Raw genomic sequence first — 27,300 nt, 5'->3', positions numbered from 1 at the left:
AATGGCGACTGCGAACAGGCTGAATAGAGAGCGGGAGCAACCGTGGAGGGGGGTCAGAGCCGCGTAGCCGAAATTAAATACACATATCCAATTCAGTGTAGGCACAAAGTTAAGAATAACATATTGTTCCTCCTCTCCAAACAATCACGGCCGTTTCAATGGCCAAAAATCGGAACACTTCGCTCCTTGAGTCGGGTAAGCCGCAAGAAGTAAACCCTCCTGGTAGCTCCGTTTACTACGCTACGGACGGCGTGTGTTATTACTGACGGGATTTCTCTCACGGTGGATGTTTCCTGCATGTTTCCTTTCAGAGCTCTACTACCTGGTCTCTCGTTTCCTGACAACGGGTCCATGTCGGCGAGCGGCGGAGGTGAGCTGGCGTGCTTCGGCTGTGTTGTCTGTGCGCCTAACTTGACTAGCTAGTTAATAATGGAGCTCGTTAATAGAAGCCAGTGTGGTGATCGGTGGTGTGTGTTTGTCCTCCGCAGGTCCTGGCGAGTGAGCTGGAGCAACATCAGGTGTGTATCCCCGCCGGGCTGCTGGTGGTCTTGCTAGCCGCTGCTCGTAGCCTTCGAGCCGGCCGGGACAGACCAGTTGCCCGTTGACTCTCCCAAACATCCGGACGTCTCACTCGTTCACACCACCCGGCGTTTCTCACCAGGTCCACAGGAACCTGCTGCTCTTTCCTCTGGTTTCACACACACACACATTAACATTAACTTGTTCCCCCCCACAGCTCCTGCCCGGGAGACTGGACTGGCTTGGAAACGAGCACGCAAGATCATATGAAGATGTGGTGAGATTAAACGTCATCTCTTGTTTAATTCACTTGTTATTGTCTTGTGATTGGGGGGGGGGGGGGGGGGGGGGGCTCTGTGTGCATGCGAGCCGTGCTTGTTTACGCTCTTTGTTCTTCCTCCTGCGGCTCCACCGGCTCGGGTCCGAGGCTGTGGTGGTGGAGGGGGGTCCCGGCTCCTTCTCCCCGGGTCCGGGTGGGACACACCGGGCTGACATGTGGGCTCACACAGAGGTTCATGAGGTCGGGGTTTAATATGATTTAGCTGTGTCTCTGCTGCAGATCGGGTGGGTAGCTCTGGCTGCCCTCGCGTCAGGGACGGCTCGTCTGGCCAATCAGAGGCCGAGCTGCGCTGTCTCCGCGTTGTTGTTCATGTGACCGGCGCTGCGATTGGTCCGTGGAAAGAGAGCGTTTTGCATAAGAAGCCACGCCCCCGAGGAACAAGAGCACATCAGACAAGCACTGTCAGACGTGTATCTGTGCAGAACTGAAGCTCCCACAAAAACTTTGATCATGGAACTGTTTTTGAGTATTGATCTTGATTGTTGGAAAATCTTCTTTAGGATCAGAGAATGAGCACTTGATGAACATTAAAACGTCCCTCTAATAATTTGCAGAAATCTGTGGCACGCACATCCCAAATATCTCATCGGAATCAGAATTATTTTTATTGCCACGTATATTTGCATATATTGGAAATTGCCATGGTGTGGTTGGTGCACTGTCCTTAAAAATGGTTTCACACCTGGCGTGTCTATTGTTAAGGACCCAAGGAAGGGCGGGCAGTGTGGAATTAGGTACCATTTTGTTCATAAATGTTCAGTATTTATAAACTTTGTCTTGCTTAGACTCATCACGTAAGTGACATTGTCAGTCACTACAACAGTACCTTCACAATAACGACAACAGCAATGAGAGCTGATTCTCCAGTTCGGGGTTCTTAGTTCTCAGTCGAGCTTAACCTAACTTTGAATAAACAGGTGCACAGCTCTTTGTGCAGCAGCAGTGGTGCAGCTTCATGGTTCTGTGGACCAAACAGACAGCTTTAGAACAGGCACTGCACTCGTTCAACAAATCTGTGGTAGATCAGTTTTGATTTACACCACCTCACTGTGCTCCTACAATGCTTTTTGTATATAAGCTTTTTTTGAAGTTAATATACTTACTTGATTCTTGCTGTTCTGGGTTTGTAGCCTCATGGTTGAATGCACTTATTTGAAGTCACTTTGGATAAAAGCGTCAGCTAAATGATATGTTATAATGAACAAGAATGTTTTTTTCGCGATGTGTTTCTGGTTATTCTTAAAATGAGAATAATCTAAACTGAAGAGGATTCTTGCAACATGAGCTTTACATCGCATCAAAAACATAAAATTCAGCATAAGACTTCAAACAGTTTAAAAATGTTTGCTCACTACAGTAAAATATGGTTATGGCCTGAGAGCCCAATTTGCATTGCTTATCTGGTCTGACCAACAATCTAAACATCGTCAGTTCACAGTCATTCAAAACAAAGAAGAGCTGCAAATACCGGTACTTGTATTTACGAAGGATGTTTGGCATTTTGGTTAAATAATTGATTATCCATATTCAATCAGTTAATTTTAGCAGGCGTCTGCGTTCAGTGTCACATCACTGCTCTGTCTCTGTTTGCTCTGAAAGGTTGCAGCCAACAGACACATTGCACCAGATCATTTGCTACAGATATGTGAGCAGATTGGACCCATTCTCGACAAAGAGGTGCCATCATGTGTCCCAGGTGTACACTCTCTCCTGGGGTCCGGAAAGCAGTCGATGCTTAGGACCCCAAAAGGTATTCACTTCAAGTTTTTCAGTATTTCTGTAGGCAGAAATTTATTGCAAAATTTTTTTTTGATTAGTTTATTTGTGTGTGCATTTGCCAGAGCTGATACAATCCATTCACCACATCCAGCTGTAAATCAACTGAATCAACGTTGTGTTTTGTTTTTCAGACTGCGAACGCGTGCGGTTTAAAGCTTCATCATATGCAGCCCTTCACCGGGGCAGACCACCAGAGAGGCCTTTGCACTGCAAGAATCCTCCACACTTAGGTACGTCTGGTCCTGCTTCATATTCCTCTGTTATGTGATAAAATATATGAAATGGACGATGCAGACACGTGTACTTGCTATGATATTACTTGGCAATGCTTGATAGCTTTCTCCCTACTAACCAACCATGCATGTGCCTTGTGGGATGACAAGACATTGAAGAATTGGGTAATGTGCCCACTGTGTATTACTCTCCAGCTTCCAAGCTATATTTTACAAATGTGTGGTGCACTACTATGACTTGGCCAGATTGAATGCCAACAATACAAGTCATTATTTAATTAGAGATTTGCGTAAAATGCTGATCAACTAAGCTACATTTTAGAATGTAGGGATGGTGCACAAATGGGCCTCAGTTCTCTCTGAAAACAAATTCAGCTTGGGGCAGTGAGAAGGAAAAGCCGAAAAACAACAGGGTTTTCATGTTTCTCTGATATTTTGTGGTTTCCCATAGTAACAGATACAAACCAGATGCACCCCACTTCAGAGGAGCGGGGATATAGTTATTGTTTATAGTGGGCAAAAAATTTGGGATGGAGGTTTGTACTATGACTGTCAAATTTATTAACTGACAAGAATTATTTTTTGTAAAATAGACATGAAGCAAGTGACTAAGAAAGACGAACTACACTACAAACCAAATATTGATTTTGTGCTGTATTGAGAGAGGCATATTGTTTCTTAAGAAACAAAGCATTTACTTTATGTTTGTTACATTTCCATTTTTCCTTTCATCCAGTTATTATAACGCCCCCTTCATTCCTGCCCAGATCATCCCATTCTATTTCTGCTGATAGTAGTTGCACTGTAGTCCTGTATTCTTATCTCTCTACTAATGATTGGCTTCTTATCATCAACAGTGGAGGTGCATCGAGGGAGAGAGCTGACAGGAGCGCAGCGCTTCAGCTCCATCAATCCTGTCAGCAACTATGAGCACATGCGACTGCATAGGCGGATCCTGGGCCATCTGTCTGCAGTGTACTGTATCGCATTTGATCGCACGGGTCTCAGGATCTTCACAGTAAGATGGAGTTTTTTTGGCACATTACCCCCACTCAAAAATAAACCCCGTACTCAACATCACAGCAATTTATTTAAATGACGATTTTTTTTAACTTTTTTAAAGCCCTAATTTAACACAGCATATTAAAAGAAATTGACTGTCAAATAACTGTGACTATACATATTTTAAACCATTTGGATCTATGCTTAAGTATATATCTTAGTCAAATTTCCTTTTTCTTGTCATCAGGGCTCAGACGACTGTTTGGTGAAGCTTTGGTCTTCGTTTGATGGAAGGCTTCATTCAACATTGCGAGGACACTCTGCAGAAATCACAGACTTGGCGGTTAATTATGAAAACACACTTATTGCTGCAGGAAGCTGTGACAAGACCATCCGTGTGTGGTGCCTTCGTACCTGTGCACCTGTGGCTGTGCTGCAGGGGCACAGTGGATCCATTACCTCCCTTCAGGTAAAATAATCTCTATCCATCTAATAATGTTGAGTGTTTTTAAATAAGAGGATGTTCTGCGTTATGAACGACAAAGGGGAGCTGTTTCTTTTTTCTGATGCAAGGTTCATGTATTCAAATTATGGCCTCAAATTTTACTGTGAGGAACCTTCATTGTACTCTACCCTTTTAACACAAAAGTTAAGTATGCTTAGGTCTTACAAGATATATTTTCACTGAAGTTAGAAGAAAAAAGAAATGCTAACTTAGTGTATATGTTCATCATCTAGTGCTAAGCGGATGTAGAAAGAAAAATTATTATATCAATAAGAAATATTATGACTCTTAGGGCAACTGTCAATATTTTGTTAGTTGTGTACATTGTTTACAGTTCGACTAGTTTGTTTAACCTCATGAATCGAACACTTTTCAACACAAACGGTGATACTTTCTGTAGGTCTTTTAGTTCCAGGTGACATTTTGGCTAATCTCTTTTAAAAGCTATCTACATATTATGTAATAGCTGTTGAACCGTTTGTTCAATGTGTTCAACCTGTTTGGTTTTCCACATGGAATGTTAACCTGCGCCAGTTTACCTGTTTACCAAGTGTTACCCAAGGTGATTGGTCAAATTTTTGGACTTACTTGGATAGTATCATTATTTAACTTCACACAGAATTAATATGCATGTCTGCATGAATTCATAATAATTTGGTCTGAGAAATGTCTAAACCATGAACGTCTTGTTTTTTCAGTTTTCACCGTTTGCCAAGGGCTCAAAACGTTACATGGTGTCCACTGGAACTGATGCTACTGTCTGCTTCTGGCAATGGGACGTCCACAACATTAACTTCAGGTGAGTGCTGCTTGTTAACAGTTTACACTTCAGATCTATTCTCTCAGAAATATTCATTCATTCATAAGTTTCCTATCCACTCTGCACAAATTGTGTTAAGATATTTAGGATATGTAGCCTTTTTTCCCCTTCCCAAACATTGACTTATTAGTGGCGACCACAGTATAATTTTAAGAGACTCATAAGGATTTTGTCTTTTTTAATTTTTTCAAATGGGTAAATTATTTTTGTAGACCTGTGCACAGAGCTTCCCTATGATCATTTGGGGGAGTAGGTCAAATTGTTTTTCTAGCTTTTCTCCAGAAAGAAGACGAGTAGCACAGCTGCTAGTCAACATTGACTGCTTGAACAAGTGGAAAGTTCATTCTTTAACTCTTCACATTGAATGTTTGCTCCTCAATCCAGATGAGTGTTTGAAAATTACTTTTAAAGACACTAAATGGCTTGTTCTGAGGAGGCGCATGGACGAGTATCAACAAACTTAAGAAAACACGTGGGAAACCAAAACAATATGATGAGATCTCCAAGCTTCAATATTTTGAGGCTCTGCCTGTAGAACTTGTTGTGCACTGAGTAGCAGTCGCCTGATGGATGAAGTTGACAGAAAATTCCAGTCTTTTATGAATGGAATGTAGCTTGTGTTAGACCTTCAGGCTAGCACAGGGAAAAACTCATTCCACCAATCAGGGTGCTCCATGATGGTATTATAACCAGTTAAAGTCTTGTCAATGAGGGCTATATTCTTAATTAATCATGACTCCTGAGCGAACTGCCTCCTAGACAGAATTCTGACAGGATTTTCTGGTTAGGCCTCAGTCTCTTGTTATTATTTTGATATCCCACTGATTATAACAAACTTTTTTTTTAAAGCTTGTCAACAACAAGCCTGAAAAAAAAATGTATTTGAAAGTGTGGCCCCTGCAGTGTCTGCTTAGAAAAGTTAGTTGCTGACCTGCTGTATCCAGCCACGTAAAAATGGAAGCTTTCCCAGTTGCAAACAGCTTCAGGCCCACTGCAAACACTGGGAGACAAGCCAAACTGGGTTGACAGTTTTTTCTCTGCTCCAACACTGCAGCTGTATGACTAATATGGTACCTTTTTTAATGTAGGTGCATGAACAGGGGCTGCTCTGTCTTATTAAACTAAGTAGAAAACCTTACTTGTACAGTACGTAACCAGGTAAAAGTATACAAAACTAAATTAGTGAGACTTGGACTACATGGGTATAATGACTTCTGTTCACCTCAAAGTATGTGAATGAGTTTTATCTGATGAGACGCTCAACCTGACGTCTGACCTGACTGCATTCACAGCTGTCACATTGTTTCTTTTTCTCTGCTCTCCTTGAAGTGATCGGCCTCACAAATTTATTGAGCGTCCAAGGCCAGGAGTTCAGACAGTTTGCTCCTCATTCAGTCCAGGTAATTTCTAATTTCATATTGTCTGTTGCGTTGTGTTAACCCAACCTGTATAAATGCTACTTAAGCAGCTTTCACACATGCACTGAACTCCAGATAATCTCTTGACATTTTCTGGAGGGGCTGTATGTGAGAATGCAAATGTCCTAGTCTCTCCTTCAAGGCCCCAAGTAAAAACTCAGGATAATGTCAGAGTGAGCTTGTGTGAGAAAACAGCAAGATATTTTCTGGAGAATTTATGTATTCACTATATGTGTTTATCTGGATTTTGTGTCCTGTCACTTGACTTCATTGTATATGAGGGACTTCTTCAATGAATTTTGAGAATTAATTAAAGTTAATATTAGTTCACTGCAAGTGAGTGGATATGTTGATTACGTTTGTAGCACGACAGACTAAAAAATTAAAATGAAATACAAATATCTCAGGATGAAACAGCAGGACCATATGCGGCAGCACAGACAAAGACATTGAGAGCACTTTTGGTGACACCGCTGTAAACATAACCATGTGATCTCTGCTGTAGAATGTATACATTACCTCCTGCTTCCTGCCTGCTGCACCACACCTCACATGAATTCTCTGGAGAGTTGTGTTGTTGTGCACATGTCTGACAGCAGAATCTCCGGCTGCATTGATAATGTGTAGTGGGCAAATCTGGAGACAGTCAGGACCCAAAAATGTATCGGATTGAGTATTGCCTAGTTCTCATTATTATCATTTAGGTAGCATATAATTATATAGACGCACAGGTTAACTTTTGAATATTTGGCTTAAACTTACATCTTTTTTTCTCAGGTGGAATATTCTTAGCAACAGGAAGTACAGATGATGTCATCAGAATATACTACTTGGGAAGCGGGAGTCCAGAAAAGATATCAGAGCTCCATGAGCACACAGTAAGATCCGATCGATGTTCACATTTCTGATGCTTTACATGGCACCAACAGAACATATTCATGTAAATTCTTTGTGTCAGATCAGCAGTAACACAAGTATAATGATCGTTCTCCATATTTCTGTCGTCTCTGTGCAGGACAAAGTTGATAGCATCCAGTTTTGTCACTCAGGTGAAAGGTAAGGTAACCTGACTGTATATTAAACTGCTTTCTTCATTTATCATAGATGTTAATAGCGAATTGAATGTAACAGTTGATGTCACTGTCCTGGCCCAGGTTTGTGAGTGGAAGTCGTGATGGAACAGCACGGATCTGGAAGCTCCATCAGCGGCAGCAGTGGAGGTGCCTCTTGCTCAACATGTCGGCCACTCTTCCTGGGTAAGGAAAAACTTTAAAGCAATGTTGAAATTGATCTCATCTTGGTGCAAAAGCCTCTGTTGTGTGTGTGCAGTAATTGCTTAATGAGATGGGAAAATACAAAGAAAGAGCAACAGATTGTTGAAGAAGAAGATTCTCAGATGCTGTATAAAGTATCTGAAAGTATATTTTATAAGGTGAAACCATTGGCTGTCGAGGCCGCCTCACAGAGTTGACGGAGTGTAGCCAGGTGAACCAGTGCTGATGTCAGCAGTGGAATCCATTTGCCCAAGTGTTTTTATTTATTCAGTTGACAGCTTGTATAAATCATAGCTCTCTCCCCTGTCCGTAAAGCAGTCACTTACAAGGACAATATCCTGATTTTTGATACTGGAAACCAAGGATATTGTAAAAAATAAATAACAATTTTGTTTGAATAAAAAGGAAGAGATTTTTGTTTTCAATATTAACCTGCGAGTTGGCCCAAGTTTGTTCTCCCTGTTAACCATCCGACAGCAATGCTCAATCACTCTGTCAAACATGGAACTACTAAAAACATTCAGGGCTTATTTCACTGTCACTATATATATATCTGAGCCAATGTAGTACATCACTGAAATTTGAATATAGTGCAAGTGGAGTCTTTTTTTTTTTTTAATACAAGGACATTTTTTTACCACCCTGATCTTGTCTCTCTGTCTGTCTGAAAGGCGACGCATGAGTGGGAGTGCATTCTCACTACCTTTAACAAATTACATTAAAGCTGCTTTGAATCATGCACTGAACTCCATAGTATGTGTGATAACAAATGTCCGAGTGAGCATTTCCAGAGTTTAGAGGTGTTGAAATCTCTCGATTCTTAGATGCATTGCGTTTACGACTCTTCATCGATGCAGTGTCTGAACATAATCGATTCATATTTTTTCGCTATGTTCATTTTTTTGGCAATGTCACACCGCTGCATAATTATAACCAGCGCTGCTTCAGAACAGACAGATGCTCCTCACAGGTCTGGTCGTCCTGTGTCGGAGTCTCTGTAGGGGTCTCTGTAGGAGTCTGTTTCTTCCTCACTGCCCCTCTGACCTGCCCTCACTTTACACTTCAACAATAAACGCACACAATCAGGACATCGGGGTTAAAGTGACAATAATCTGGAGTCCCACATCATCGATTAATAAATGAATACTAGTGATTATCAGTTTGTGTTTGAAGAGTAACAGAGAAGAGCAGACACACACAGGCACACTCACTCCTGCAGACAGAAGTTCTTCCTGCAGACTAAAGATGTAACGCAGTGTTTTAACTTCATTGTTGCAGAAGAAGCAACGCCCTGTTTATCCAGGAACATGAATTACTTCAGCAGGTTTTTATAAAAATCTGTTCTTAGTGTGATGATAAGAAAACAACAGAGGAACAGAGTATTTTGCTTACATGGGGAGTAATGCACTCTGGAGGAGTTGCTCGATGCCACTTCTAACATGGGACAGATGAAGAAATAAAAAAAAAAAAAAACAGACAAAAAAATACAAATATCAATCGAGAAAAAGCTGTATTACTTGCGTCAAAGATGTCCAAAGATTTTGCGGTGATAAGAGCGAGGTCGGTGTTGATGTGCAGTAAACAAAGAAAGGGGATAGCAGAATCAATATGTTATATTCTGCCTCTGCCTGCCGCACCTCCCCACATCGAATCATTTGTTGCTTTTGTGAACGCGTCATGTGTGAAAGACAAACTGCAGAGAAAGTCCAGACCCAGTTCTCTGGAGGTCATGTCTGATAATGGCTTTAATAGCAAAAACACTTTTTCCAGCCTTATGTTTTCTCAACATTTTTCAGTACATTTTCAAGTGTTAAATTCAGTTTTGTCCAATATAAAAGGTATTCTGTTTCAAAGAAAAGAAAATCATCAGCATCACACAGGTTTAGTTATTTGTTATATAGCTGAGGAAGTCACTCATAGAACTTGATTCCATTAAATAGGAAGCATGCTGCTCTTCCTTCCTTTTTTTTCAAGCAGAAATGAACCAGTTCGTTACCTTCGGTTAACGGGTAGAGAAAACACAAAGACGCAGGATAATGCAGTAGGTGATGTATACTTGTAATATGTGTTTTTTCCAACTGGATTTTTGTTTTTCTCACAGTGCTGAAGCAATGACTGAAGAGGAAAGCTACTTCAAACCTAAAGTCACCATGGTAGCGTGGGATCGCCATGACAATACAGTGATCACAGCTGTTAACAACCATCTCCTCAAAGTGTGGAACTCCTACACAGGACAGCTGCTACATATCCTCAAAGTAATTGTGCACAATTTTTGTGTTTCTCTTAATAACATTCTGAGTGTAGTGGAATTAACCTAAGCAAACCAGAGACTAACTTGAAGTGTGTTTTCAGGGCCATGAGGCTGAGGTTTTTGTGCTGGAACCGCATCCTTTTGACCCCAGGATCATCCTATCTGCTGGACACGATGGGAATGTCTTTATATGGAATCTGCTTCGAGGGACAAACACACAGCACTACTTCAACATGGTACACTGACGCTTATCACTCGATTCAGATTGGAGACACACAGCAATACTCAACATGACAAATGCATCAATGAGCAAGACTGAGAGGAAGTGGAAACAGATTTTAGAAAATTGTACTTTGTGATCCTTCAGGTAAAAATATTTTTTCATGGACACACCATAGGAACCATTCTTTAACCTACAAATACCTACAAATTTATTTGAGCTCCTGTGGAAAAACTCCTTTTTGCATAGAATTTGCCTCCGTTTTTAATGAGTTTCTGTACGTGTGTTTCTCATCCAGATTGAAGGCCAAGGTCATGGAGCTGTGTTCGACTGCAAATTCACTCCCGATGGCCAACGCTTTGCCTGCACAGACTCTCATGGCCATCTGCTCATCTTTGGCTTCGGCAGCTCCAAGCCATATGAGAAGGCAAGAATTAATCGGAAAATGTACTTTAAATGTTTATACAAATGATTCATCCATACTGCCAGGTAAAAGCCAGCGTGCGTGCGTGTTAATACATCTAAAGCAGGATGGTGTCTTATCCATCCTCTCTCCTGGTCTCATCACAGCTTCCAGACCAGGTGTTCTTCCACACAGACTATAGACCACTGATCCGAGATGCCAACGGCTTCGTGCTGGATGAACAGACTCAGCAGGCTCCCCATCTCATGCCCCCTCCTTTCCTGGTGGATGTGGATGGAAACCCTCATCCTCCAAGGTAGACATGGTCCTCTTTCAATTATAGAGCAGCAATACAGTCGCCATCCCTTGAAAGATTAGGCCGTGCAGGTTTTTCACACTCGACCAGTGGTGGCCGACTGCTCGATCTCGACAGTCTTCACTGTCGATCCCAACTCTGGACTCACTGGCTGCAGTTGCACTGCACAGCTTTGTGTCAGTTGTATGTTGTTTACACTTGTAGCGTGTCCACTGCGGTTGGCAGGGCTGCTGGTAATTCTATTGCATTTCCATGAATACAAGTCGAATTATGTACTTAACTAAATGTCAGGACATTACGGCATGAAGACGTGCATCTTCAGCACTTGCGATAACAATCAAAGCCGCATTAGACCAAATTAATGGATTCAGGAAGTGAACGTTGGAGTGCTTTTACTTTGAAAGGGGGTTAAGGAAGTGTTGGAAATACGTACATTTGTGACTAATCTAACAGGTAAATACTGTGGTTCACAGCAGAATAACTGAGAAATGATCTTTCACCTGAGTTTTAATGTTTATCTGTAGAATTTATATCACAAACGTAATTGGTTGAAACATTTTCACGGTTTCTGTTGCCTGAATCAATTGTTTAGTTTTAAAGAAAAAGGCCTTTATTGTGAAATATTTGCAGGAGCGGAAGATGCACGGCTTTATACTGTTCTATACTGTACTATAGTACTGGTATTTATATAATTACACAGGACTACTTTTATGCAAGGAAATAGTAATTTATATAGCCAGGTCTAGGCAAAGCTTATGCAAAAAAATGTTGTGCTGCAATAGCAGGTGTACATATTGTTGAATTGAGAAGCTAAATATTATGCATGCAGATGCTGTAAATAAGAATACATTTATATTAATGTGAATATTGTATAGATAAAGTTGCATAACTGCCTTTCTTTCTGTATATTTATACTCGTACGTTGAGCTTTTAACAGAAATTGCAAAAATTATAAATAAGACCCTAAGAGGGTTTTTAATAACATTTAATAATCAAAAAATCTGGGAAATGTATATGGGAAAGTATGGGATGCATATTTTATCATTTATATAATATAAAATATGTAATTTATATTGTTTAAAGTAATTTTTCAGAGTGTTTCCTGTCGCGATTCTCAGTTATAAAGTGTTTTGTTTGGAGAGAAATAGTGAATAAATGCATCATGTTTTCAAACTCAAAATTAATCGTTTGAATAATCGTGATTTCAATATTGTCCAAAATAATCGTGATTATGATTTTTTCCATAATCGAGCAGCCCTATCTCAAACTGATCAATGTTTTCATTTATTGTATTACATCAGGTATCAGCGTCTCGTTCCAGGGCGGGAGAACATCGCTTCTGAACACCTTGTTCCTCAGCTGGGATATGTAGCCACCAGTAAGGCCTTCTTTTGACTTAATTTCAAAATTTTAAGCAAGACGGTACATTTTATGCATAAATCCAGTCCACTTTCACTGCTTTATCAGCCAGACTAGATTTAATCTCCTTTACTAGTCCTCTACCACCCACTCATTATCTCGCTCTCCTCCTTTCGCTCTCTTCAGGCGATGGCGAGGTGGTGGAGCAGGTGATCAGCCAGCAGACGGCAGAACACGAGGCCGTTACGATAAGACGTAGCAGCCTTCTGGACGAAGCCATCCGACAGCTCAGGGAGGAACAGATCAGGGGGCATCCGGACCGGCAGTCCCAGGCTGGGACAGAGGCAGTGCTGCCTGCTGGAGCAGGACCGGAGGGGCAAGCTGAGGCACAGGGTGCAGCCTTCACAATAGCACCAAGCACGCCACGCAGAGGTATCAATACAGCACCAGAGATGGATTGAATTGTTTCCGATGATGTGTTGATGTGGTGAGTCCACTTATCGTTAATGGGTTTATTTTTTTATTTTTTCCAATTTCAGTGTCTGTAAATGATCGAGCAGATGTGCAGTCGCCCCCAAATGTGGGTCTGCGCCGCAGCGGACAGGTGGAAGGCGTCCGGCAGATGCACCAGAATGCCCCACGCAGCCAGATAGCCACTGAGAGGGACCTGCAGGCCTGGAGACGCAGGGTGGTGGTGCCTGAACTGGCAACCAGCAGCTACAGGTATTACACCTGCAGTATTATCTTTTTTTTTACCAGCCATAAATTTGACTATGAAGTATATGACTCATACAATTTTATTTCCAAGGGGATACTGCTTACGCAGTAGAAAAATCACTATCCCATCTTCAAAGGAGGTTATGATTTCATTTTGTTTGTCTTTCTGATACTTTGTCGGAAACAAAAACAAAAAAATGATTTCAGAAGGATAATTTGAATGAGTTCGGTGAAGATATTATTTTCATAAGGCCTTGTTTTATTACACATATAAATAATTCAGGAAAAAGAAAGTGAACTTAGCCTGGTTGACATCAACAGACTAAAGATCCCCTATTATTATTTTTAAATTGTACATGACATAGTGTGAACACCAGAAAACAAAGCTGTCTGATGCCTGTGGCTCAAATGCTTCAGAATGTAGTTTCCAATTAAATTTTATATAGCATTCATAATTCTCTCAGTCTAGGGCCTGCTCTCTTTAATCTGAAACATTGTGAAAATTGTCTTTCAGGTGCCAAGAGGACATCCGAACAGCCAAAGGAGATGAGGAAGTGGCTCTGTACAATGCAAAGAAGAGGCGAATTATCTACAGCAGCTGTCGAGTAGGTTCCTTGTTCTTTTACTTGTGAAGGAAGTCTTCATTTTTTTAAAGATTTGTGACCCTAACTCTATGAAATTTCATTGGACAATATGTGCTGGACTTCAACCCATGTGTAACTTGCATTTAACAATATTACATCCTCTGTGTTGGATAGTTAAATGATCTGTCTGTCCATCCATCCGTCCGTCTGTCTATCCGTCTGTCTATAGATTGCCTTGCATAACTATTCACCCCCCTTGGACTTTTCTACATTTTGTCATGGTATAACCACAGATTCAAATGTATTTGATTGTGATTTTATGTAATGGAACAACACAAAATAGTCCATCATTTGAAAGTGGGGGAAAATATTGCAACCAATTGCCTTCACAAGTCACATTTGCAAGTCACATAATTAGTAAATAGGTAAAACAGTGAAACATGATGGTGGTAGCATCATGCTGTTGGGATGCTTCTCTTCAGCAGGTACAGGGAAACTGGTCAGAATTGAGGGATGGTTGGATGGAGCCAAATACAGGGCAATCCTTGATGAAAGTCTGATGCAGTCTGCAAATGACTTGAGACTGGGGCGGAGGTTCATCTTCCAGCAGGACAATGACCCTAAACATACAGCCGAGCTCAAATGGAACGGTTTAAATCAAACCATATTAATGTCTTAAAATGGCCCAGTCAAAGCCCTGACTTAAATCCAATGGAGAATCTATGGCAATACTTAAAAATTGCTGTTCACAGAAGGTCTCCAGCCAATCTGAGCTTCAGCTTTTTTTGCCAAGAAGAATGGACAAACATTTCCATCTCTAGATGTGCAAAGCTGGCAGAGACATACCCCAAAAGACTTGCAGCTGTAATTGCAGCAAAAGGGTGTTCTACCAAGTATGACTCAGGGGGGGGGGTGAATACTTATGCATTCAACAGATGTTGAGAGAGGCTGTGTATATGTGGTTTATTTATTGTCCTCTGTATTAGTTCTTCTTCAAAGATTTCAAGTTTTTTTCCAGTTCACAACTCATTCAGTACGAACATTTTGCGCTGTCTTATCAGGATGATTCAGACGAGGAGGCCGGCACTACAAAGCGAGCCCACGGCCGCAGTGACTCGAGGGACTACATTGAGTTTTCATGTGAAGAGGGAGAGGAAACCCCAGGCTCAGACCTTCACTCTGAGGTGCCACATCTTCAACTCTACTTTGTTTTTAGGGAAAATGCAATTTACAAGTATATGAGGTCTTCTCTATTGGCCTTTATTCAATTGTTAAGCAATTTGTTTTGAATGTGTTCAGGACAATGATTTGGATGGGAGTGATCTGGAGTCCTCTAATGATGAGGAGGAATGGAACAGTGACAGCTCAAGGTATATAGTTGTCAAAACATGGATCTCAAAGTATTTAGAAGTAATTCTAAGCATTTTTGTAAACTTGTTTAGTATACCAGAATACAGGTTTTCCCATCACAATAACTGAGTTGGTTATCATTTTGATGTGAAAAGTTTTTTCTACTGCTTTGTGTCACCTCCATGAATCTGGTACCCTAAATAAGTTTAAACAAGTTAGTTAAACATGTTTTTTCCCCAGCCTGTTTTCATCTGTGTTTAAAATGTAAATGTTAATCATAACTGCTTTTGATTGGATAGCCACACGTCCAGTGAGTACTCGGACTGGACGGCAGATGCCGGTATAAATCTGCAGCCCTCCACCCCCTTGTCGTCACGGAAACGAGTGCAGCGCAGACTCAGTACCTCTGAAGAGGAGGAGGAAGAGAACGAGGAAGAGGAGGAGAAGCAACAGAGTGATGAGGAGGAGAAGCCTGAGAAGAAAATCAAGGAGAAGTCCAAGAAATCAAAGAACAAGGCACCGCGGGTGAGTTGTCAGACACTTGTGAGATCCTGACATGTCACTGTGCTGTAGATTATCTCATTGAAGAAATACTGTATAACAATTAATCAACGGTTTCATATTTTCCATCTCTGTGCTCCAATCAGCATCTGAAGGCCAGACCATCCATCAACAGAGAAGTGTCCAATGAGTTCAGACCTTCACCATGGATCACTGATGTCTTTCCCAGGAAGTCTCCATTTGTTCCCCAAATGGGCGATGAGGTATATGCTAATATTAGGATAGGATAATATTTATTTCAATCCCTTAGATAACTTCTTCTCAAAAATAAATTATTACTTTTCCAGTTTAACTAAACCTTGAAATATAAGTAATCATGCTCCTTATGAAAACGAGATCAAATGTTAACTTTTCTCGTGAGACTAAAAATCATTTCATTGGCACAATAAAGAAATGGAGAAAAAAAATCACTCAACCCAAGGAATTTACAATAAAGGAAATGGAAGGAAATGTTTTTTGTAAATGTCTTACAGGTGATATAAACTGTCAGCAGAATTGAGAAACAATATTATTATTTGGTTGCTCTTAAATATATAAAGCCAACATATAGATGCAGTCTAAATACTTTTGGAAGTTCCTCTGGTGATAGTAGCAGAGCATCATCATTATCTTGTAAAAAAAATACAGAGTAAAAACATTTATCATCATCATCATCATCCAGTGTTTCAGTTGCAAGATCTGATTCTTTTGGTGTCTTTCAGGTGATCTACTTTCGGCAGGGACATGAAGCATATGTTGAAGCAGTGAATAGGAGTGAACTGTACCCCATCAACTTAGACAAACAGCCCTGGAAAAAAATGGAGCTGCGGGTAAGATGAGAGCAAATTAGAAGAAAAGTCAAACATTACTGGTAGAAGAGTTTTGAAAAATCCTTTCAATTTTTAAAATGTTGAACATAATCTACAACGTCTTTTGTAGTCTATGCATTGTGACATATTCCTCCCATAAACCTCATGTAAGAGAGACTGCATACTTAATTGTGTGGTAGCCTAGGAAATTAGTGGAAACCCTTCTGTATGTTTTCTAGGACCAAGAGTTTGTAAAGATTACAGGGATCAAATATGAAGTCTGCCCTCCAACACTTTGCTGCCTGAAGCTGACTCTCATCGACAACGGCACTGGCAAAATCACAGACAAGTCGTTTTCTGTCAAGTAAGCAGCTCAGTTTCATTAACTGCCACACACGTTACATATTAACACATTCAAATGTGTGTCTTATTCCTTTTAAACACATGAAATGGGAATTTTTTTGTGTCTTGAATGTGCTCAATGTACATTCACAAATATCACTTGTAAAAAATTAGGTATGTGTTATTCTATATTTAAATTGGCCACATTTGTGGGTTTAGTTGCTCTTATGATGAAGATAATAAGCTCTCTACATCCAAAATATGTTTTTTGTGCTGAAATGCTGGCTTCATTTCTGTTCAATACTGTTCTTTTGTAAAATGGTTTCTTATTACTCTTCATGATTGAGCGTCAGTTTCACAAAGACAAAGGATGTTGGCACTTGCCCATTAAAATGACTGATTTCTTCAACAGGTACCACGACATGCCAGATGTTATAGATTTCCTGGTTTTGAGGCAAAGTTATGACGAGGCGCTGCGTCGAAACTGGCAACCACGTAAGTTTATGCACCTTGTTAGAGATGTTATTGAATTGTATCAGGTAGATTTCCATGGGCAGCGGTGGTGAAGTTAACAACTACCATAATCTCCAGCTGCTTTAAGATATAATCAAACTAGGTCTGTGTTAATCTTTTTATTTAGAGATGCCTAATGGCTGACGTTTTGTTTTTATGTTAAGCATTATCCTCCATTTATGTACACATAAAAAGATGCTCTCTAGAGTGAAATTATTTCCTTTATGTCAGTATAATAAAACGTACTTCTGTGGGGGACAGCCTTATTCTATTGTGAGGATTTTCAGTTTTTATCACCCCGGCATATAATGTAGAGAGATAAAGTGATCAACACATCCGTCTGTCTGTCTCTAGTAATTTTGTTTCTGAGTCAGAACTTGAAAACATTTTCATGAAACTTTCCAATTATGTTTATTCTCTCTGTTGCAGGCGACAGGTTTCGTTCAGTAATAGACGATGCCTGGTGGTTTGGGACCATCGTTTGTCAGGAGCCGTACCAGCCTGAATATCCTGACAGTCTCTTCCAGTGTTTCAAAGTCAGGTGGGAAACCACACATGCGTTGTCAGGACAGGGTATCTGGGGGTACAAGCTAGTTTCTAACACAATGAGATGGTCAATTTTGTCCCTATTTAAAACAAAGCTCTAAGACATTACAGGCCTTCTGAAGATAGAAACAGAGTTTTGTTTGATCTGCCTCTTGAGACTGCAGCTATGACAGAACAAAGTAAATACGAAGCCAAACGAAACATTTATTATGTCAGAAAACATATTTGATGTTAGATTTTAATTTGTCAATCTTAAGTGTTTTCACAGTCTATAGCCAATTGATTATGACGACTCTAAATGCCACCCAGTGGTCACTAACATGCATTACAGTGTTAATCGTTGACATTCACATTGAACCAGGAGTTTTTATACTGTGTACAGAATGTCATATTTGTGACATTTTGAATAGTATTTTCCTTTTTTTATGAAAAAAACATCTTGTCAAAGATTGTAAATAATGTTTACGAGATTTAAAAGAATACCGTTTTTAAAAAGGTGGTACTAATGGTGACCGGGCCTTTGCTATTGAAGTACTGAAACTGTGATTAGATTTGATAGCTGTCATGAAAAACTGTCTTACACAAATTTTTGTGTTCCCTCCCAGCTGGGACAATGGGGAAAATGAGAAACTGAGTCCCTGGGATGTGGAACCCATTCCAGATAATGGTAATTAAAACCACTGTACTTACAGTCACATCCACCACATACAGACGTACAGTCATTATTATGTCTTATGCAGTCTTTATAAGACATAACGATGTTTTACTGTATATTGAAGAGGTCTGTCCCTCCCGTGCAGCCGAGCAGCCAGAGACTGAAGGAGGTGGTATCCCTGTCACTGCAGATGAGATGAGCGAGCTGATGTACAAGCCTCTGCCAGGGGAGTGGGGGGAGAGGAGCAGGACCAACGAGTGTGAACGCATCATGGCAGCCATCGACCAGCTCATCACCATTGGTTTGTATACATACAGACACTCAGGCAATTGACACTCAGTCTCCTTTCTGTCAATTGCCCACCTATGGGTTTATTTTAAGAATTTCTTCCCAGCTGCATTGTGTGTCTGTTACAGAGATCGCAGCTCCTTTCTCTGGTCCCGTGGACCTGGTTCAGTATCCCACCTACTGCACTGTGATCGCCTATCCTACTGATCTGGGAACCATCAAATTGCGACTCTTGCACAGATTCTACAGGTCAGTCCCTCCAGACCTTCTTCTGCATATCTGTTAATGCAAAGCTGGTCAGAGTGAATTCATGGAATTATTTGTACTCTTGATCTGTCCTTGTGTTGTCTTTGCATATATTTTGTGCTAAGTATATTTATTCACATCCATCCACAGACGCCTCTCAGCGTTAATTTGGGATGCCAGGTATATTGCACATAACGCCCGCACTTTCAATGAGCCAAGGAGCAAGATTGCCCACTCTGCAAAAATCATCACAAATGTTCTGCAGAAATTTGTCAAGTAAGTTCTTCTTCTCTTAGCTGGTGTTATTTTGAAAAAAAAACTAACTTAAAAAATGTATTACATTATAATTAAAATGATCAATAATCAGAATCGATAATGTGTATGAAAATATATGAGCATGTACAGTGGTTCTACTACAACTTTACCTGCCTGGTGGGCCACCATGCCAGTGAGAACAAGAGCTCCTGCCACTCAGAAAATATTAGTTTTCATTTAATGCAAAAAATTTAGCTATCTATTCATTCTGAAATCAATAATTACTTGCATCTGGTACATGTGCAAAGAGCATTTTAATCAAATTTTAAGGTATTTTCCTTTCTTCTGTTTATCTGATTGTATGTCATACTAGTGAGCTGAAGGCAATTTTCCAGCCTTGTTGGACAATAAAGCTCTACTACTATAGTTATTATAAATTCTGTAAAATTGGATTTTACTCATCACTCTCCTGAGGGGGCTCATTTCTAAAACAGTGTGTGGGATTCATACTAAAAGTGTAAGTGCGCGCAAAAGCCGGAAATGTCATACGCAAAAGAAAATCCTGATTTATAAAACCTGAACGCAATGTTCACTTTATAAATCACAGTCCACCTGGAAAAGTACGTGGATCTGCCTCCAAGTCTGTCCTCCACACGCCCACTTTCAACCATAAATGATCAATGCAAAGCACGTCATGACTATTAAATTATCCTGCTGACCAATGGGCTTCCAGGGTGAGTCAGGACAGAGTCACGGCATCAAGCGATTAGAAGAGGAAGTGAAACTTTCTGACTCTGACATTGAGGTGTTTGTTAGTGAAGTGGAGGTGAAGAGCGATTGTATGGGACAGCAGTGATGTCACTTATAAAGAAAATACACTGATACTCTGCTGCTGCAGCTGTGGATAATACAATGTGTTACAAAATTTACAAAAGATCCCATTCAAAGGTAGAATTTGAGGGTACTTGTATTGTCTGTTTGTATTTTAGTCAACCAAAACTGCAGGATTATTAAATTCAGAGACGACTGTGATGTCCTCAATCTATAGAATTTAACAGAATTATCATTATATGCTTGTTTGTGGTGGGATGGTTCGGTTCTGTCTGTCAATCTGTGTGATACTGGACTCAGTTCAGCACAAAGATCACAGATCAATAGGTTATAGGCAACGGTAATAAATGAGAACCCTAAGCATTATTGCACCTAAAAATGGAGAAACTCCCAATACAGAGGCCAGACAGCTAGATATATTACCAATTGCTCAAACCTAAATGTATCTGAATACTAAAAAATACAACTCCTCAAAAAAATATTAAGGGGAAACATTGATGCATGTCAACAACTTTAAAAGAAAACTATGTGATGATACACAGTATATAATTTCTAAAAACCTTTCTTCATTTGGCAGTGATCCCAGCTGCACAGATATCATGGAGATTTATAATGCTGTTGAAGAGATGGATGAGGATGAAGAGGTAAATCAACAGAATTAAACAACGATAATATTACATGCATGACTCCTTATATTTTGATCTGCTTTATGTCACATATTGGTAAAATTCCTGAACTAGTCAAATAGCTAGATATTAGTTTGACAAGCAAACAGAGGTATAAGTGCACAGAGATGTGCTTTGTTTTAATATATTAAATCTGTCTTGTCTATTTTAAGTCTGTTGTGATTTGGTTGATTTTACTTGAAACACAGATGAGAGATCTGGAAGTGATGATTAAGAAGACTTTGATTGTCCGTTAATAATAGGAACTGCATGTTCTAATGGTTTGTCATTTTTAGATAGTTTATCAACATCTGCTCACCAGTAGAAAATAAAATTAGCACGTCAGTGTTCAGATTCAGGTATCTGACGTTTGGTTAATGTCCACAGGATGAGGATACAGAAGCACCAGGAACCTCAGCTGGACACCGGCTGCATCAGGTAAAAGGAAATACTGAATACTGTACATATAAACATTCTAGAGATGTACATTTTTTATTTCTTTTTTTTGACGATCTCCTCTCTTATTTGCTGACAGCGCTCTGTAGAGGTGGTGCCAGACAGAGATGCCTGGAAGGAACAGTGCAAGAGTCTTGTCAACTACATATTCCAGTGTGAGGACTCAGAACCATTCAGGAAGTCTGTGGATCCTAATAACTATCCAGTGAGTTAACACAAAACACTGCAGTCATGCTATTGACAGAGTTAACATTTAGTGTTTGTTTTAAGTCTAAATCGTGTTTTGTGTGTGCAGGACTACCATGATATTATTGACACACCAATGGACCTTGGCTCTGTAAAAAGGACCCTCGAAGAAGACCACTATGAAAATCCTATCGAGCTTTGCAAAGACACCCGGCTAATATTTGCTAATGCTAAAGCCTACACACCCAATAAACGCTCCAAGGTAGGGCAGTAATTAAAGCTTGTCATCAAGTAATCTTCTGCTGCAAATCTTCTTTTAGTGTCAAATGTGACAGTTTATATTTAAGTTGGTCTCCATCTCTTCAATACATTTTCTGCCGTAGATTTACAGTATGACCCTGCGGCTCTCTGCCTTCTTCGAGGAGAAAATCAGGACAGTCATATCTGAGTACAAAACTGCTGTGAAGAGCAGTGATAGGCTCCGCCGCAGTCAAAGATTCCGTAAGAAGATGCAGCAACAGGATCAGTCCTCCACCACAACAAGGTCTGTTTGAGTTGTGCCTTTGCTCAATGTATCTGCCTAACAAATGAGTTGTTCTGTGTAAATAATATCTACTATCTACTCTGAACATTGTAGGTAGAAATCTAGTAAGACCACATACTGTATGTAAAGATAGATCCACTTTCTCCCGTTTGGCTTCTTGAAGCCAAAATATCGTGGATACTGGTACCGCCATCTTTTTTGACATGATTTGGAGCCAGAGCCTGCGACGTAATGACAGTTTGTCCATCTGCAAAAATGAACACTCGAACAAACATCTTAATAAGAACTACTTCAAATGACAGAAACATCTTTGAGACAAAATTATTTGACATGTCCTTTGACTTTTTAGTTTGGTACGTGTGCCACCTGCCTACCTTGCAGCCCAGTGCTACCATATTGTCATCTTTATATACAGTCTGTGTCAAACCAGTCAGGCTTTAATGCTTATTTATTTTCCATGACACTGCCCGATTAAAATTAAATAAATAAATGTTTCTTTTCTCAAGTCAAAAGAAGGGTGCAGTCAAAACTCAGGTAAAAGTCGAGATGACGTCAGTGACCAAATCTACCTCAGCCAAAGTGTCTGTTTCTGAGCGAGCCAGGAGGAGTCGACGCAGTAGCTTAGGTCACAGCTCCTCAGAAGACGACTCCGCCTCCAAAGCTGCTTCATCATCACCAGGTACAAATGAGACTGTGTTATACATGCACTTAAATTATAGAACAAGATTCTGTGCCATGTTAGTTTTTTCAGATGACAAGAACCTGATCCTAAGTGGTCAGTTATACCCAGATCCACCTCACTACCACATTTAGTTTGTGACAAGTTGTATAGTGGAAATACATACAGTCTCACGAAATTTAAGCTATGGAGATGCGCTGTTGAATCTTCTCATGAATTCTTTCTGTCCCCAAACTGAGTGACAAGTCTGATAGCTCATTTGCGCAATCGTGACGTGATCCAATGTTTTTCCACTTCAGAGTCTGACAGTGAGCTGAGCGAGCAAGATGAAAAACATCCTGATTCCTCAAGGCACCACCAACGCAGACATAAAGCAAGAGTTACGAGGAGCAAATGTGCCAAACAGAGGAAAAAAGGTCAGAAGTTTCTCCAGTTGAAATCAAATTAGATTCAGAGAAAACCCAAGGAGATTATAATGCAACATATGAAATTTGTGTATTTAAGTGATTAACCCAGATGTTAATACGATGTTGTTCCAGTTGCCAAGAGTGACAGTGAAGAGGAGGAAGAGGACGATGAAGAAGAGGACTTTGACAGTGAAGTTGAGAAGAGTGAGGATGGAGAAGTGTCCTCCCAGTCTTCAGGTAATCGCTACCCCAGCAGGAGTAAAAACAGCAGGAGTACACGTCTGACCAGAAACAGTGCTGCTGCGGACAGGAAACGGACAGGTAAATGCTTAAGATAGACACTTGTGAACCGAAAGCCATGTAAGTCACAGCTACACATTTCACATGCATCTTCATGGCTTGTTTTCAGAGGACAGAGCTGAGATGAATGGTCACAGCAGCAGGTCGTCTCGCAGGGAGAAACGTCACCACCAGGACAAGGAAATCTCAGTCCGCAGGTCACTCAAGAGAAAGACGGCAAGGGCAGCTGTGAATAAGATGAAACTCCTTGAAGCATCAGAGGAGGATGACGAAGACGAGGAGAAGCCAAGAAGGAGCAGCAGCCGCCTCCGCCCTACATCCCGGGCCGGCAAACGCCCCGCAGTGATCCAGAGCAGCTCAGATTCAGATGGAAAGCTGTCAACACGGGGTAAGCAAATGTACTTTTTAAAATACGTGTTAAAATAGACACTGAAATTATTTCATTTGGGTTTTTTATCTTTATTTAAGAGTGGGGTCTTTCAGTTTGAGAGCACTTTCATCTTCCGATTTTGTAATCCTCCCACCTCCACAATTCCTCATAAGTCTTTTGGGTTCTCTTTATCTCCTTTTCAAAATTGGTTGTACATGTAAAATATTTATGTATGAATGTATATATATATATACTGTATATGCAATAGTAGAACATGAAATGTGGCATTTTATTTTTGAAGGACTTTTTGTTTATTTAGCTTAATGTTACGTTTACATTTTATCAAATTCTATTCATGTATTATGGTTGTAAAAACAGTTTTATACTTGAAAACCAGTAACGTTTCTCAGTAGCTGAGAATAAGACTTTTTAAAACATGACTTGCTTTGGTGGCTCCTTTGTCAGCGGCGCCTGTCTTCAAAATAGCCCCTGCTTGTGCTAAGTTTGCTTGGACAGATTCCCTGTACTCCAGCTTCAGCTCTTCTCCTCATGCTCACACTGCTTCTGTGCACGCATGAAATGTCTGCATTAGGTTTACTCCTTTGCGTGTTCTCAGATCTTGAAAATATATACATTCCATGGCCATTTTTATATTTAAAGCAGTCAACAGGATACAAATTTGCTCAGTTCTGCTCTCATTCTGCTTTACAGCTTCTCGGAATATAAAAGAATCAGGTCGTGAAACGAAGGATGAGGAGGATGGAAATGAGAGCGAAGCTTCGTCCTCCTCCCAGAATCAGCAGAACGGCAACGCGAGATCCAACAAACAGAGACAAGCTGCCAAAGCAAAGGGAAATGGTGAGAAAATATCCTCATGTCATGTTTACATTTTGATATTGAGTTGCGACTTCATGTCAAAGTCTCTCTAATCCATTGGAATGTTTTCAAATTTTTCTGCAGATACTTTGTCCCAGATGAACGGACACAGTGCAAAACATCACAAATCTGACAGTAACTCTGAGCAGGAGGAGACTGCAGAGGAGAGTTCTGGAGAAGCTGAGGAGAATGAGGAAGAGACAGTGGTTTCTCCGAGACCTTCAAGAAGCACAGCAGCTACTCCAGCCAGGAAAAAGAGAATTACAAGTGAGGAGGAGGAGGAAGAGGAGGAGGCCGAGGACACTGACCACAGGACCACGCGACACAAACCTCCTGTAAGCTCAGGTGAAGAAGACAAAAAACACAGTTTGCAGAAACATCCGCACCAAAATGGAAGAAATGTGGAGGAAGCAATCCACAAGGACTCTAGGAAAAAGAGCAAACTTATACCATCAAAAAGCCAAGATAAGCAAAATTCTGCCTCAACTAATAAACTGAATGGTCCAGAATCAGACGAACTCAGTAATTCTCCAAAGAAATCCAACCCACGCAAGAAAAAACTGAAAAAATATGAAGTAAGCTTCGAAGAAAGCAATCACTCCAGTGAGGAATCTGAGGTTGAAACAAAGACAAACAGATTGGCACAAAACCAGGGCAAATCTAAACGGCCTCATGGTGACATCTCGGCCTCAGAGAGTTCTGAGCAGGAATACAAACCCAAGAGGAAGTCGAGGAGGAAACGCTCCACCGGCTCATCAGAAGAGGAGTCAGATAATTCAGATAGCACGTCAAATCGACGGCGGAATCTCAGAGTCCGGCCAAAAAAGAAATACATCAGTGACAACTCTCTTTCCGAGGAAGATTCTGCTTCTGCAAGCCCGAGTAAACAGAGGAACGGCAACAAAACCGCTGGAGCTTTGAGGGAAGACAGGTACAATACGAGAGAGTCAAAGAGAACATCTCCCAGTGAAACCAGGAATCAACTGTCTTCCAAGAGAAAACGTATTTACACTTCAGACTCCGAAGAAAATCGGGAGGAAAAGGGAAAGAAAGAGCCAGTGTCCAAGAACAATAAAAATAGCAGGTCAGGCTCCTCAAAGCATCCCAAAAGGGAATCCAACAAAGGGGATGGCAACAGCAACGAGGAGGACACCTCTTCTGAATCTGATTCCGGCGAGGAGGAGGATATCAGCTCCTCAAAAAAGGGGAAGAAAATTAGGCAGCCAAAACAAACAAACAAAAAAAGCTACAGCAGTAACGACAGTTCCGGATCAGAAAGCAAGTCGTCTTCTGCCTCTGAAAAATCAGCTGTCAGCTCAGGGTCCCACAGCAGTCCAAAGAGGAGAAGTGACAGACGATCTGGGATCGACGGGAGGAGTGCCAGCCGCCAGCTGAGGCAGCGCCGGCCACAGGCTGCCTCAGAGGAGGAGGAAGAGGAGGAGTACAGCGATGGGTCATACAGCAAAAGGCAGCAGAAAAGGCGTGTAAACACACGTAACCGGGGGAAGCGGACGGTAAATTATCACGACAGCGAATGAAGGACGAAATGGCTGGAAACAACGGGCTGTAGAGGAGGAGAGACAGAGAAAGGACATTAAATGGAGACCTTAAAGACACTTGATGGCCATGTTATGGTAGTAGCACTGGAGTCCTAGAGAGAAAATGCTGTGAATCTGTTTCATTCAGGGATATTTATATTTTCTATGAAAAAAAAAAAAACATGTTTATAGATGTAATACAAATTCGAGCATTTGATCTGCTGGTTTTCACAAGGATGCAGAGCTGAATGCCACCTCTCAAACTGCTTGTTGTGATTTTGGCCAGCAGAGTTACCATTCTGGGGAATCTTTGTCAGCTTGGGTGCTATCTAATATACCTCTGTTTAATCAAGCATATTGCTGGCTTGCACTAAGATACACTGTAATGAGGTATTTCATACACTAGTTTTGCATTAGAAACTCAGGGGTCAACTAAGTTTACTGTAGTCTCAGACATGCAGTTGTTTTTTCGAGCTAGCGTAAGGTAAAGAAACGATTCCACGTCGGCAGATGTCGAAGCACACTCACTGGGACAAAAACAAAATCAAGTTCAGACTTATTACTACAGCACTCCTTTGTAACTCCACAAACACTTAATGCTTGACCGTATTTTTTTTTTTATATGAGCCAAATGAACTAATATGTTCTTCCCCCATACATTTCTTTTTTTTCATTAGTTTCGTGTTTTGTTCTAGTGAATAGGTGTAAATATGTGATTGAGATTGACATTGTCTGAAAGGGTAGCTCAATCAGTAGCAAAACCTTTATTTAAATTTGATATATTTTTTTTTTTTTTTTTTACATTTAACTGCATTGTCTTGCCATGTCACAAATTGGTACGTTTTGCCAAGTACAAGTAACCAAAAGTACTTACTGCAAAATACTGTGATTTCTCATGTTGGGAAGACTTTTTATTGTCCTGTGTTACCTATTTTCAGTATTAAATTCTTTTTCAGAGTTGTCTTAAAACATTTTTGCCAGTCACTTGGTTTAGTTTTGTTTATGGGGACGTTTCTAAATAGTTGCTTTGACATTTTTGCTTAATATTTTTCGTACTACACCTTTAATAAACCAATTTCACAGGAAAACTATTAATGCAATGTGGTTGTGGAGTGCAATGAACTGAGTTATTCCTCCTGTTAATAAAGACATCATTTCAAGGTG

General features: G+C 40.5%; 1 protein-coding gene across 2 annotated transcripts; it reads left to right on the top strand.

The window, feature by feature from the left end:
• The first annotated feature begins 21 nt into the window (after window positions 1–21).
• Window positions 22–27,300, top strand: brwd1 (bromodomain and WD repeat domain containing 1). Of its 2 annotated transcripts, none has more exons than XM_061072848.1 (44): window positions 22–195; window positions 312–370; window positions 489–518; window positions 737–796; window positions 2,459–2,609; window positions 2,770–2,868; window positions 3,729–3,889; window positions 4,121–4,342; window positions 5,077–5,177; window positions 6,528–6,598; window positions 7,394–7,494; window positions 7,632–7,672; window positions 7,771–7,872; window positions 9,992–10,145; window positions 10,243–10,377; window positions 10,660–10,788; window positions 10,932–11,080; window positions 12,382–12,458; window positions 12,626–12,871; window positions 12,979–13,162; window positions 13,671–13,761; window positions 14,802–14,924; window positions 15,040–15,110; window positions 15,390–15,615; window positions 15,738–15,854; window positions 16,353–16,460; window positions 16,679–16,803; window positions 17,194–17,276; window positions 17,724–17,835; window positions 18,446–18,507; window positions 18,641–18,796; window positions 18,912–19,032; window positions 19,180–19,305; window positions 20,693–20,759; window positions 21,168–21,218; window positions 21,316–21,441; window positions 21,532–21,684; window positions 21,806–21,966; window positions 22,473–22,645; window positions 22,945–23,061; window positions 23,185–23,373; window positions 23,462–23,740; window positions 24,434–24,580; window positions 24,683–27,300. In XM_061072848.1, exons 1-44 carry the CDS (start codon window positions 159–161, stop codon window positions 26,134–26,136), a joined length of 6,747 nt encoding a protein of 2,248 aa, XP_060928831.1. In that variant the 5' UTR covers window positions 22–158; the 3' UTR covers window positions 26,137–27,300. The 2 variants fall into 2 exon arrangements, with proteins under 2 accessions (XP_060928831.1, XP_060928830.1); XM_061072847.1 differs by having other exon boundaries at window positions 18,620–18,796.

This window comes from Limanda limanda, chromosome 6 (genome assembly GCF_963576545.1).
Source record: "Limanda limanda chromosome 6, fLimLim1.1, whole genome shotgun sequence".
Classification (NCBI taxonomy): domain Eukaryota; kingdom Metazoa; phylum Chordata; class Actinopteri; order Pleuronectiformes; family Pleuronectidae; genus Limanda; species Limanda limanda.
This window is presented reverse-complemented; position numbering and strand designations above follow the sequence as displayed.